The following is a 14,015-nucleotide window of genomic DNA, read 5'->3' as shown; positions in this document are numbered from 1 at the left end:
CATCAATTAAATGACATCCTTAAAATGATTCATGGAAGAACAAATTTGAAGCCCCCCCACCCCCACCCCACCCCCGGAACCGCGCCTGCTTATCTTGGGAGTGATTTCTCTGCTGGGATGATTTCTTGAGGAGTTTTGTGAGTTGTAGAATGTGGCGGTGTCTTGTGGAGAGCTTGTTTTGTGACTTGAGTGTGTATGCGTTTTTATGTGGACGTATTGTGTCAGGTTATTGTTTATGTTTGAGTCGAATACTGATGGTATTGTGTTTATATTGCGTTTCGTGGCGTGGGTTGTGTTCGTGCGATGTGGTGTGAAGAGTGAAAAGGCTCGAATGCTCCTGCGTAGATTCTGGTGTCTGAATGTGTTTTAGCGCAACCAGTTACTGTTCTTTGTGTTTTACAGCGATACCGAAATAATTTCGGCCCTGGGCAGGATTCGAACCAGGTACTGCGAGCACCACCGTACTTCCCAGTCCAGCGCTCTACCAACTGTGTGTGTGTGTGTGTGTGTGTGTGTGTGTGTGTGTGTGTGTGTGTGTGTGTGTGTGTGTGTGTGTGTGTGTGTGTGTGTGTGTGTGTGTGTGTGTGTGTGTGTGTGTGTGTGTGTGTGTGTGTGTGTATGTGTTTACCTAGTTGTATTTACCTAGGTTGTATTATACGGGAAGGGAGCTATGCTCGTAGTACCCGTCTTTGTATCTTTCAGCATCAAGTTTGTTCTTAAATTATTGAGTAGTGTTTGCACACACTGTTGCCTTATGTAATTTATTCCAGGTATCCACCACTCTGTGTGGGAAGCTATTCTTTTTCAGATCTCTTCTATAATTATCCTTTTTGAGTTTCTTTTCATGTCCTCTTTTTTTTCTGTTGTCCCCCTTTAATAAATCATCTCTATCTAGGATTTCCATTCCTTTCATGATTCTATAAATAGTAAGTAGATCTCCTCTTTCTCTTCTTTGTTCCAGAGTTGGTAGTTCCAATTTGGACAGTCTTTGTTCGTATGTCAATTTGGAGAGTGTTGGCGCGCATGTGTATTTCTGGTTTGTATTATACAGTTGCGATGTTAGGGTATTAATGATAGGTTATCCGTATGTGTGGGAGGTTATGAGTAAGCAGGTTAGATAACGTTGGCGATAGCATTGCTCTTTGGGGGAAGGGAGGGAGGTCCTTTTGTACAACCTTTTGGTCTCCGTGTGTACATGCGCTGAGATGTGTACATGCATTAATAGGGTGCGTGGATGCGGTGGGGGTAGATACATTATTCCAGAACACACCCGATACTGGGAGTGTGTCTTGTGTTTATGCTGAATGAGGCGAACGTGCCTCGCTACAGAGGGGGACGCCATGACAGTGAATAAAATCATTTGGAGGCAGGCAGGGGAAGGGGGGAAGGGCCAACCAATATGGAAGGTGTTCACGCGGTGAGGAAGAAGAAGAGGAGGAAGAAAAAGAAGTAAAAGGAGAGGAAGTAAAAGAAGAAGACGAAGAAGAAGAAGAAGGAAAAAAAGAAGAGGAAGTAGAAGAAGAAGAAGAAGAGGTAAATGAAGAAGTAAAAGAAGAAGAAGACGAAGAAGAAGAAGAAGAAGAAGAAGAGGAAGTAAAAGAAGAAGAAAAAGGAGAAGAAGAAGAGTAAGAGAAGAATAAGTTAAAGAAGAAGAAGATGAAGAAGAAGAAGAAAAAGAAGAAGAAAAAGAAGAGGATGAAGAAGAAGAAGAAGATGAATAAAAATAGTAATAATAATAATAATAATGATAATAATAATAATAATAATAATAACAATAATAATAATAATAATAATAAGAAGAAGAAGAAGAAGAAAAAGAAGGGGAAGAAAAAGAAGATGAGGAAGAAGAAGAAAAAGAACAAGAAAAAGAAGAAGAGGAAGAAGAAGAAGGGAAAGAAAAAGATGAAGAAGGAAAAAAGAAGATGGAGGAGGAAAAGAATAAGAAAAAGGAAAATGGAATGAAGAAGAAGAAAGAAGAGGAAGAGAAAGAAGAAGAAGAAGAAGAAGAGCAAGTAAAAGAAGAGGAAGAAGAAATCAGAGTTGAGGTGAGGAATATTGTATAAACCTAATGATCTCACTGGAAACCAAAAATTGATCAAAACATGCGGCACGTATGATAACAAGGCTGAATTGTTTGTGTGGTTAACTGATAGAGTGTGCGCTAGCGCGCGCGCGCGCGTTTCTGCGTGTTTGTGTTCGTGTCTGTACAGGTTGTGGGTGTAAGCTTATTCTAGCTGTCGTCAGGTGATTCTATTCAGTTGATCGAAACTCCGTCCATAGTGAAAAGATGAAAATCTCTCAAATGATCCTTTCGCTGTATTTCACGACTCTCAGTAGGACTAACAACGATTCCTGGGAGACAGGCGTCAGAGAGAATCCTTTCCCTACTGTCAATCTTCAAAACCCGTCAACTATCAGTTGTTTTAAAAGACTATTAGACAACTTTATGAATGGGGATGACAGGTGGTGATGGATACGGAGCTGCCTAGTGTAGGCCTTTTGGTCTCTTGCAGTCTCCTTTATTCTTATGTTATGTTCTTATGTTCTCCTCACCACCGTCTAGAGGTGCAGCCTCGAGAGGCTGACACACGGTCTCCGGATCGAGCCCAAGCTTGTACTTCGAGTGTATTTTTTGTTTCTTTTTTTTACATAAAAAATGACAACCGGCATCTAGTCTTATCTTTGGTAACTTAAAAACAACTCCACACTGATATAATACCGACATATGCCCAAAGTTTCTTCTCAAAGAGATCTACCTGAGGACAGTTGTCAGTTACTGTGAAGCTGCGGGCTTCCAATTAGTGGAACTCAAGGTTAATTATCATTGCTTTAGTCGTTTAATCTAGCAGCCGGCAGGTGATTTTATTCAGCTATGGGGGAACACCCCCTCCACAATGAAATAAAGTATTTCCAGCTTCCTTAGGGCGCGTCTTATAGCTGAATAAAATTGTCTGGTAGCCTAAGCAAAATTTACTAAGTTTTGAACAAATTAAGTATTTCCAATCAATAGTTAATTATACATTTTCAATGGAAAAATTGTGATAGAGCAAATTGAGAATTTTTTTGTTCGCGAGTTTAATCTGAGGGACTTGGGGCGGGGATGGGTTGGGGTGGGGGGTGGGGGTTCTTGGGTTTCTAAGAAACCCAGAGGGACTTACTTCAAAGGTCTTGGAACCCTGGGCTAATCAGGGATCTCTTAGGGCCTTGGGGCTTGGGACCCTTGGGTAATCAGGGATCCCTTGGGGCTTGATACCCTGGGGGAGGGGGGTGGGTGGTCTAGAAAACACTATCCTAGTCAACAGCATGTCATAAATTGTCGCATCCTTCCATTGTCTCGCTCTTAAATTTGTGTATACAGTACACGTATGCTTGATGGAATATCTGTGTGCATTTGTTTGTTTTCTTTTAGATTTTGTATGTACAGGGTTGTTTGAATGTGGCTTTTTGTTTGCATGTGCAATTTTTGGGAGAGAGAGAGAGAGAGAGAGAGAGAGAGAGAGAGAGAGAGAGAGAGAGAGAGAGAGACATCATGGTTTGGGAGTTAGTCATTTAGTTCCATTTGAAAGCAATGGGATCAGACTTCACCTGATACAATTAGAGACAATTGACAGTCCGTGATAAATCAGTCAATCAATCAGTCAATTAGTGTATTAGTCAATGGGGGCAGACTACGTACAGCAACACTCACCCTTTATAGCTCAAATATGGGACAACTGACAGAAAAAATGACAAAACAAATTTAAACATCACTAGAATGAGTTTATTTGATCATTGTTCAAATATTAACTAGATAATCAGCTTACGAATTATCTTTAAAGTGTCCTAATAATGAAAAGGTATTGGGGGCAGTCCAGTTTTGTTGTGCTGTGCTGTGAAAATTGTCCGTTTCCTGAACACGAAGAGGTATTGCCAATGTGTTTCGTACATTCTATTATTCTTTCATATCACGTGTAAGGTTACGACACGCTATGAATTTTGTGATGACAGCTCTCCAGTACAGCATGCTTAAATTGGCCAGATTTCCTATTGAGATGGTCGCTAAAATTCCTGGGGTGTACCTTGATCACAGTAAATAGATTAGGAGTATGGCGACACTTGGCAACTCTTCTCCGTGCGAGCATCGCACGTGATTGTTGAATCTTGGCAGTATTGAGGAGAAGGCGGCAGAAGCTGGTCAGGTCGCCTGGCTTGGCGGATTCCCTCTCATACTTGTTAGCTTGTGTATGTTGCAAGTATTTTATCAGCCGGATTGATAATTATCAGATGCTGTGCAGCGCGCATCGTAGGCCAGACAACCCCGACGGCTTGTACGAAATAGAATGAGTGGGTGCATAGTGGAACATGATGACGTCCAGGGTTCATTTTGCAGCCATTAATTCTCATCATAGGTGCCAGGAGCCGTGTTGATGGACTGGTTTCGAGCGTGTAGGGGCGAGTGATAACATTTGATCATGGCACTGAGGAGTGGCTTCTGGCTGTGCACGAAGCTTTTCGTGTGTATGTGCGTGGCTCCCGTCCCGGCGATGACCACAGAATGGGCTTCGTACGAAGGAGACACCATCACGCTCGCCAATATCAACCTGACGTACACAGACCCCGTGACAGGGGTCACTCGCGTCGAGGCTGAGGTAGGCAAGTACGCTGCAGGGCTCGTTGGCGCTGCCTCCGGGGTGCTGGTCCTCGCAGCCCCTCAGAAGACGGGCTGCGTGAGACCGTGGACTGTGCAAGTACCTGACGAGGACTGGGTCGCCTTGGTGGAGCGCGGGTCGTGCCCTTACGAGGATAAGGTGGAGGAGGCGATGGCCCTCAACGCGTCGGCAGTGGTCATCTTTAACCACCGGGAGGGGGAGCCCTTACATAAGGTGCCTCTCTCGCTCAACTTGAGTAAGTAATAAAGACCAATTCTGTAAAGTAGTCTCTCCAACGGGTGCATTTCTTATTTGGCAGATGCTAACTTTGCATTCATCTCTCCTGCCATCACATACACTCAATTTAAGCTAGGTACCATTACACGCTATAAATCACTTACTTCTACAGCTGTTTTCACAAAATGGTAAATTGAGCCTCATGTTACCGTAGTACCACAGACTTCCATAAATCACACACACACACACACACACACACACACACACACACACACACACACACACACACACACACACACACACACACACACACACACACACACACGCAAACATTTTCTTCGCAACAAATACGAATACTGACTTCACAGTCCTCTCCATCGCCTAGGAATAGTATTACCCACTTCTGTAAATCAGTAGATCAGTTTCACTTCAGATTTTTGCTCCGAATATTAACTTGACACTCGTCTCCCGCCGGCTCGTCCTGCTAAACTTGCATTTATCTCGCCGTCCACCACTATACAGATCCAGGGCATCATGGCATCTACAGACCCAGTAAATCTTTTACTCCTGAGATTTGTGTCTTATGCTGAACCTTCTGCCTGGACACCTTTCCTTCCACCTGCAAGGTTCGACCGAATAATATTATTTACGTCCTTAACCAATCACGTTCACGGACGTATCAGGCACCTTGGCATTTGCTTACCGAGACCGACCGTCACCCAATACCAATCGAGCAGCTTTTACACATCATTACACGTACAATACCCGTCCCACCTTAACTGCATCTCGTTAATTAGACACTCATCCCTCCACGCTCCACCTACCACCCAGTTCAAATTGGATAGCTAATGGAACATCGCCCATTTAATGAGCTATTACTCATAATAAGAATGCTAAATTTGCCTTCTACTTCCTCGTCGCCTCCACCAGCAACTTGTTCCAAGTGAAAAGGCGATGGCAAGGGAGCGTCGGACCCGCATCAGTTTTATGGAGCTGTTACCAATATGAAGCTGACAGCACGGGAGCTGTGCTGAACACAGGCGGATTCCGCGTAACGGCGAGAATGAACGAAATTTTCTGAAAAGTAATACAGGAAATCCAAGATGGGCGCTGGTGTGTGTGTGTGTATGTCATGCATAGCACATCATGGACTCGTGTGGGCGAGTATGTGCGCGCGTGTTTATATATATATATGTTATATATATGTATATATGCATGAGGTGGAATGGGCGGGGGGATGGGGGTGAGGTAGTATGTGTGAGCAAAATTTGACGCAGCCCGAAGGGATTTCTCCCCGTCCTCTCCTTTTATGGAATGGGGGAACGGAGAGGGGGGGGGTCGCCGATTTAATGAAGCGGCCTTGCTGTGGATGTGCTGTGTCTTGCGACACAGCTTCTGACCCAGGGCAGTGGATAAGGTGCAGGGATGACCCGTCATCCAGGAGGTGCTAAGATAAGAGGGAGGGTGGAGGGGTGTGGAGTGTATTCAGGGATGGAATGGGTGGAAATGATTTTATGCCTTTCCCTTTTTGGCTACCTCCCTTGTAAGGGGGAAAAAGCCTTGGTATATGTATGTATATGTGTATATATATATATATATATATATATATATGTATGTATAGGTATATATATATATATATATATATGTATAGGTATATATATATATATATATATATATATATATAATTTATGTATATATAATATAGAGATACATTTTAACAGCCACAATGCACTTTAATTCTAAGCCATCAACATCGGGAGACCGAATGGAGGCCAACATGCAGAAAATTGAAATACTCAGCAATCACATGACAAGTGCCGTAGTAACTTACCAACTACGCTATCAAGAGAGATATAAGTTAAGCGCAACATTTCTTATATATTTGTATGCTCGAGTTACATACACATACATGAAATTTTGCGTTCAACCCATCTCCACTATGATAGTACAATTGGAAGTATACAAACGCGGGAAAGTATTTGTACAACACTGAATGGGTCCCAGTGATTAGAGATACATTTTAACAACCACAATGCACTTTAATTCTAAGCCATCAACTTACCAATTACGTTATCAAGAGAGATATAAGTTGAGAGCAACTTTTCTTATATATTTGTATGCTCGAGTTACATACATATACATGAAATTTTGATGTTGATGGCTTAGAATTAAAGCGCATTGTGGTTGTTAAAATGTATCTCTAATCACTGGGACCCATTCAGTGTTGTACAAATACTTTCCCGCGTTTGTATACTTCCAATTGTACTATCATAGTGGAGACGGGTTGAACGCAAAATTTCATGTATGTGTAACTCGAGCATCATACAAATATATAAGAAAAGTTGCGCTTAACTTATATTTCTCTTGATAGCGTAGTTGGTAAGTTACTACGGCACTTGTCATGTGATTGCTGAGTTCGAGTCCTCGGCAGTACCGCATTTAAATTTCTGCATGTCGGCCTCCATTCGGTCTCCCGATGTTGATGTCTTAAAATTAAAGTGCATTGTGGTTAATATATATATATATATATATATATATATATATATATATATATATATATATGTATATATATATATATATATATATATATATATATATATATATATATATATATGTACACCACTGAATGGGCCCCAGTGATTAGAGATACATTTTAACAACCACAATGCACTTAAATTCTAAGCCATCAACATCAAAATTTCATGTGTGTGTATCCCTCTTGATAGCCTAGTTGGTAAGTCACTGCCGCACTTGTCATGAGGATGCCGGGTTCGAGTCCTGGGCAGTAACACATTTCAATTTCAGCATGCTGGCCTTTGATGGCTTAGAATTAAAGGTCATTGTGGTTGTTAAAATGTATATGTATATATATATATATATATATATATATATATATATATATATATAAGCTAAAACCACGTGTGTCTATATATTTCGACTATAAGCTACTACTGAAGAGGAATGTAGCTTACAGTCAAGATATATAGACTCACCGTTTCTAGTTTTTTCTTCTGCTCCGACTCTGGTTTTATTTTTGATTTGCAAATGCTACTACATTTTTTACCAGTGATAAATGTATATATATATATATATATATATATATATATATATTATATATGTATATATATATGTGTGTGTGTGTGTGTGTGTGTGTGTGTGTGCGTGTGTGTGTGTGTGAGTGTGTGTGCGTGTGTGTGTGTGTGTGTGTGTGTGTGTGCAGGTATATATGTTTTGAGATAGTAATTACTTTGACATTTTTCTCTCATTAAACATGTGTTTATGAGAATCGTTTTTTAATCAAAGAAAATCTGAAATGAACAATAGTTCCGTTACTGTTATATTAATAACACGGACACCTTACTGTTCATTGTTTTACGGTCAGTAATTTGTTCAACTGATTTCATCGTTAATCAGAGATATATTTTCCAAGTGTAAAATATTTTCACTAAAAAGTCATCGGAATCAAGTAATGTTACATTTTTTCTTCTTCAAAATATGAAATTGGGACCTCCGTTAATAACCCATTCAACTCCGATGACAAGATGTCTTGTCATTTGGTCAAATAAAACAAAAAATCATAAAACACCAAAATGTTTGATCAAACACCAGAAAAATATGACGTCAGTCCTCGCTTCGCTGCGAGCGAAGCGAGGATTGACGTCATATTTTTCTGGTGTTTGATCAAACATTTTGGTGTTTTATGATTTTTTGTTTTATTTGACCAAATGACAAGACATCTTGTCATCGGAGTTGAATGGGTTAAGGGCGCGGCAATTGGTCGTCGTTTCCTAACCCACGACGGAGGCAACGAAAGTGGGAGGGATTTGGTCGACCTCGAGGTGCGTTCTAGGTCAGGTCAGGTCATGGTGGTGATTGTCGCCTTTACGCCACAAATAACGACAAAGTTATCGTGAACTTGTGGTCCTAGTCGATCAGTTTTGTTCGTTTATTAAATAACACTGTTATTGTTTGTTTCCGACGATTTGTTATTGGGAACAAAGTTCTTCGAGAACATAGATCTGTTAGGATTTGTTGATTTAGAAATTGAGTTACACAATTAATTGTTTGTTTCTGGCGATTTATTATTTGAAATGATGTTCTTAGAGAACAGAGATCTTAGGATTTGTTGATTTAGAAATCAAATATTGTTTGTTTCCGGCAATTTTTCTTTTAGTAAGATTATATTTTTAGAGAACATATATTTAGGAGCATTATAGAGAAATGGCGAGATTAATTATATTCGTTAGAAATCGATAACTTTGGAACGAAGTGCTAAAGATCTTCTCTGGTAAGAATTTTCCTTACAATCGCATAGTTCCAAGGAAATGGCAGATCAAGGCGACGGAATGCCCGTCGCCAAGGCGCCAAAAACAGTTGGCTATTTTCGATCAGTAAACGCCAAATGTGGCGGTAAGTCGAGTTTTTTTTCCCGCCATGACTCGATTTTTTTTAGTCTCCAAAACCACGAAAAGAAAAGAAAAAACTCCCAGTATTTGACTACACCTGTCCAAACTTAACCTTTGTGAGGACCACAATGGAAATAAGCTTACATACTTTTTTTGTGTTAACCTCGGCAATTGTAATTATTATTTCAAACTATGTGTTTCTGTCATTATCTGCACTTCATGTATATTGATTCAATGCCAAATAAACTTATTATTATTATTATTTATTATTATTATTATTATTATTATTATTATTATTATTATTATCATTATCATTATTATTATGATTATTATTATTATTATCGTTATTATTATTATTATTAATATTATTATTATTATTATTATCATTATTATTATTATTATTATTATTATTAGTATTATTATTAGTATTATAAGTTAACACTACTTCGTGCGAAATTATTCTTCCCGTGAGAACGCCTGCACTGGTAAGACGTCACAAGTTATCGTTGTGAATTTTCAGTGTCTAGATCACTTAGATATCCTTTTCCGTCACAAACACAGAGGCGAGTTCGAGTGGCATGACAGTGCGGAGGGTGAGCGCTCAAGGATGAGATGTCGCTTGGGGGGGGCAGCGAGAAGGAATAAAATGTCAAATTCCCCTGAAGCGGATAACATCTTGCAGATGCTCTCTAAAACTGAACAGTGGGAGATTTGGTTCATGTCGTCTTGGTTGCATTTATTCTCGCGTAATGGAAATCCGGGTAAGATATATATATATACATATATATATATATATATATATATATATATATATATATATATATATATATGTATATATATATATGCTAATAAGAACACGGGTACGTGTGTTCACTTATGCAAAGTAGACCACTTGGAAAAAGAAACTAACGAAGCAGAGCGCTTTCGTATATTACATCTTCAGTGCACTGAAGATGTAATATACGAAAGCGCTCTGCTTCGTTAGTTTCTTTTTCCAAGTGGTCTACTTTGCATATATATATATATATATATATATATATATATATATATATATATGTGTGTGTGTGTGTGTGTGTGTGTGTGTGTGTGTGTGTTGACGTAAGTGGAGTAGGAAACACGGGAATCTTAGTCTGAGTTTATTCCTGACTAGTTTCGCAGGTATGCTTTTTCAAAGGATACCTACAAAACTAGTCAGGAATAAACTTAGACTAAGACTCCTGTGTTTCCTACTCTACTTACGTCATATATATATATATATATATATATATGTATATTTATATATATATTTATATGTATATATATATATATACTTATATTTATATAGATGTATATATATATATATATATATAAATATATATATATATATATAAATATATATATACATATATATATATATATATATATATATGCATGTGTGTATAATTGTTATAACATTTCTTTCATGTAGTTTAAGGAAGCGTGAGTAGGGAGTGGTAGTACGTTACGCTACGTTACGCATCGTTTTGCGCTCGCTGTACCAGAATACTTCACCTATTTTTTTTCTTTTTCTTTAGAAAACATTGATCATGAGTTTTCACTCCCCTACTTGTCCCACTTATGCACAGACGATAGCCAGGGTAAGTGGCAGTCATCAGTATCTGTTTGGGTCGTATCCGGGTCTACACACTCAAAAAGTGAGGTCGAAGCCAATGTCTCACAACGGTGAAATAATTACTTGTTTTAAAAGAAGACTAGATGATTTTATGGATAGCGATGTTAGGTGGTAGTGGACATTGAACTGCCTAGTGTAGGCCTTACGGTCTCCTGCGGTCTCTCCCCTCCCCCATTTTTCTATGTTCTTATGTGACACATTTTTGTTGTGAGTTTTGACTCGACGAGTCTCGGTCGCATACACAAGTCACCATGTTCAAAGGGATTCTTCTTCTTCGCTGCCTGTAAGGATCGTCGTGTTTAAATAAAATCGTCTGGCGACAGCGAGAATAGAAAGAAAAAATGCCACCCAGCAAGGAAGGGGGTTAATGGAACGCTACACTAGTGTGTCTGAAACCATTCATGTATTTAGAACAATAATTTGGTCCTGGTTAGACCATTTGATTCAGGTGAGGGGGACCCCTATAACTGAATTAGTTCAACCTCTACAGTCAATTTTTTTTTTTTTTATTATATTTAATCACAGATTACATTTATGTCAGGAAGGTCATCTAAAGACACCGGAGAGTGAAATCCATCTCTATCAATCCTTGGTATGAGTAATCTACCCGCATGTCTTCTGGCTTCCACCAGGCGATTTCATTCAACTGAAGGAAACCCTTATAGACTTCAGAGAGTACTCGATGAAATTCTTTGTCATGTACAGTAAATTTATTTCTTGTGTCTGTTCTGGACGTCGCCAGGGGATTTGATCAAGACTAGTGATTCACACGCACACCCCCAATGCAGATAGGAGAACGTTATCTAAGGTCAGGATGAAACCGGAAGTGTGTGGCAAAAAACCGGATCCCTCCTTGTCTTTGTGGGACCGGATCCCTCCTTGTCTTTGTGGGACAGGACTCCAGGCTGGTCGGTCTCCGTCAGGTAACCCGGCCCGTTGGTTCTTAACTTCTTTTACCTGAAGGGAGGAACCCAGATTCGTCCCCTGACTAGCAAGAAGACGTACATTCTTACACAAATCCCGTGCCATGGGAAAGGGACAAAAAATTCAATATTAGTTGCTCGTGGAGAATGCAAGTAGCAACAGGTTATTAAGAAAAAGGTAGTTAATCTCTCAGGTTTTATCGATCCATTCAGATAACTTGGCTAACCGTGAGAATAACTGTCATAATTCTTTGGCCCGGGAAAGGACTGCCTTCGGTTGATTAGGATAAACTGGCAGCAACCTGGATGAGACCAAGAGTGAAATATACTCGTAGGTACCAAAGGATTTGGAGTTAATCACCATGTGAGGACAAAGTCTTTATTTGTACTACGTTTCGGTTATTAAATTTTTTTTTTCAAGTACGTAGTTGTGAACTTCCCCTCCCCCTACTTCTTTCTTTCCCCGTTCCCTTCATTCCTCTTAATTAATCTCAAACATGTGTATCACAACTATGTACTTGAAAAAGCTGTAATAAGCGGAACGTCGTACAAATACAATGAAGGCTCCGTCCTCACATGGTGTTTAACTCGTCAGTCTTGTCGGCAACTGCTACTTTCATGAACACCAAAGGGTTTATCGAAAGAGGTCCTTTTTACGTCTGTCATGGTTTCCTTTGATTAAAATCGCCTGGTGAAAGCCAGAGTAAAGATAAGGATAGAAAAATGAATGGAGCGAAGATCACCAGTTCTCCCATACAGCCATCTTTTCCCGTTCCAGCCCCCTTGGATGCCTTCCACAGAGTCTTCTCTTGTGGAGATCACCCCGGGAGTGAAACCGAACTTTAAAGAAACGTGTCTCATCCCGGAATTGACGATCAAGAATTATCCTGGAAACGTGTTTCGATTGAGCCTCATAAACAGGTTTGATAGAGACATGTCAGTGATGCCTCATGATTCTGCAGAGGCGCGTGGTACCAAAGACGTCGAAACGCATCTTCGGGTCAGTATTTACTGTCCATGTCTCACAGTCGTACAGAAAGACAGGGAACAAAAACAACAGTGAAATTGATCGGAGTTTTATAAAAATTGGCGTGGTGAAGATCTGGAAACAACTCACAACTGAAAACGCTCGTTAGTTTCAATTCATTTAGAAACATTTCGCGGCAACGTCAACCATGGAAACACCTCGCCGCACGTCCTGCCACACCTACGATATCACTCAACTGGTCAAGTTCGTAGAACTACCACGGACGGGATGGTGGCTGGTTTCTGTGTTAAACCAACCATTCTCTCTTCATGTATTCAAGGACATCAGTTCAAGACGCTGAGAGTATGAGCAAGGAGATGGTTACCACTTTTGTAAGTCACCGCTATAGCGCATTGGTGTCGTTCTCTCTTGCCACTGCGTTCGAATCCAGCGACTACCGGTGATTTGCTACATGCCCTGGCGAAGCTCCTCATTTTTTTTTCCCCAAAACGTTGAGAAATGTCTTCTTTGCGCAAAGCACTTCGTGAAATGAAATCTCAGAAATTCGGTTTTAATTACAACGTTAAGAAAGTTTGCCAGCGCACGTCACAGATGTTGAAATCAGTCTCTCACCAGGTCACGAATCCACAAAAGTTACAGAAAAGGTCGCTTGCGTGGCATGGAGTGACAATGGATTGGTAGAAGATGAAAAATGTATAATTATTGATAGACTGATTCAGTTTAACGTCGTTAACTCCCTCTACCAGGAAGCTAGAACGGTGCCCCTTACAGAGGACTTTGTAGCGTGGAATTTAATGAACTATGCCCTTGGTCCAACTCGCTGGCTGCTGGGTTCGAATTGTCGTCACCTCGAAATTCCGCCGCAAGTAGCGATGCACTGTGCGTGTAGGTGTCCGTGCGTGTGTGTGATTCACCTTGGTCTTTGGATCACATGTTGGACTCGTGATCGACAGCTATTTCCCTCCCGGAAGAGAGCTCAGAGCTCGTATGACTGAGAGTTGGAGTAACGACTCGAAGCGCAGCGATACTGTAATTATTTCAGCCCTGGGCAGGATTCGAACCCGGACCGCCGTAGTGACAGTCGGGGACTCTACTAACCGCGCCACAGAGTCGTGTGTATGCTTACATGTGTGTGTGTGTGTGTGTGTGTGTGTGTGTGTGTGTGTGTGTGTGTGTGTGTGT

The 14,015-nt window shown here is 40.4% G+C and overlaps 1 protein-coding gene across 1 annotated transcript in view; it reads left to right on the top strand.

Moving 5' to 3' along the window:
• The first annotated feature begins 4,166 nt into the window (after positions 1-4,166).
• The window catches only part of LOC143035955 (uncharacterized), a 161,079-nt gene continuing 151,230 nt past the window's right edge, over positions 4,167-14,015 (top strand). The window contains exon 1 of the mRNA XM_076203207.1: positions 4,167-4,884. Within this exon, the coding sequence (XP_076059322.1) occupies positions 4,452-4,884 (433 nt within the window). The 5' untranslated portion in view covers positions 4,167-4,451. The remainder of the gene's footprint in view (positions 4,885-14,015) is intronic.

Source organism: Oratosquilla oratoria, chromosome 19, assembly GCF_046742065.1.
Source record: "Oratosquilla oratoria isolate Oo_2021 chromosome 19, ASM4674206v1, whole genome shotgun sequence".
In the NCBI taxonomy this organism is placed as follows: Eukaryota; Metazoa; Arthropoda; class Malacostraca; order Stomatopoda; family Squillidae; genus Oratosquilla; species Oratosquilla oratoria.
Note: the sequence above shows the minus strand (reverse complement) of the source record. Positions and strands in the feature narration are given on the sequence as shown.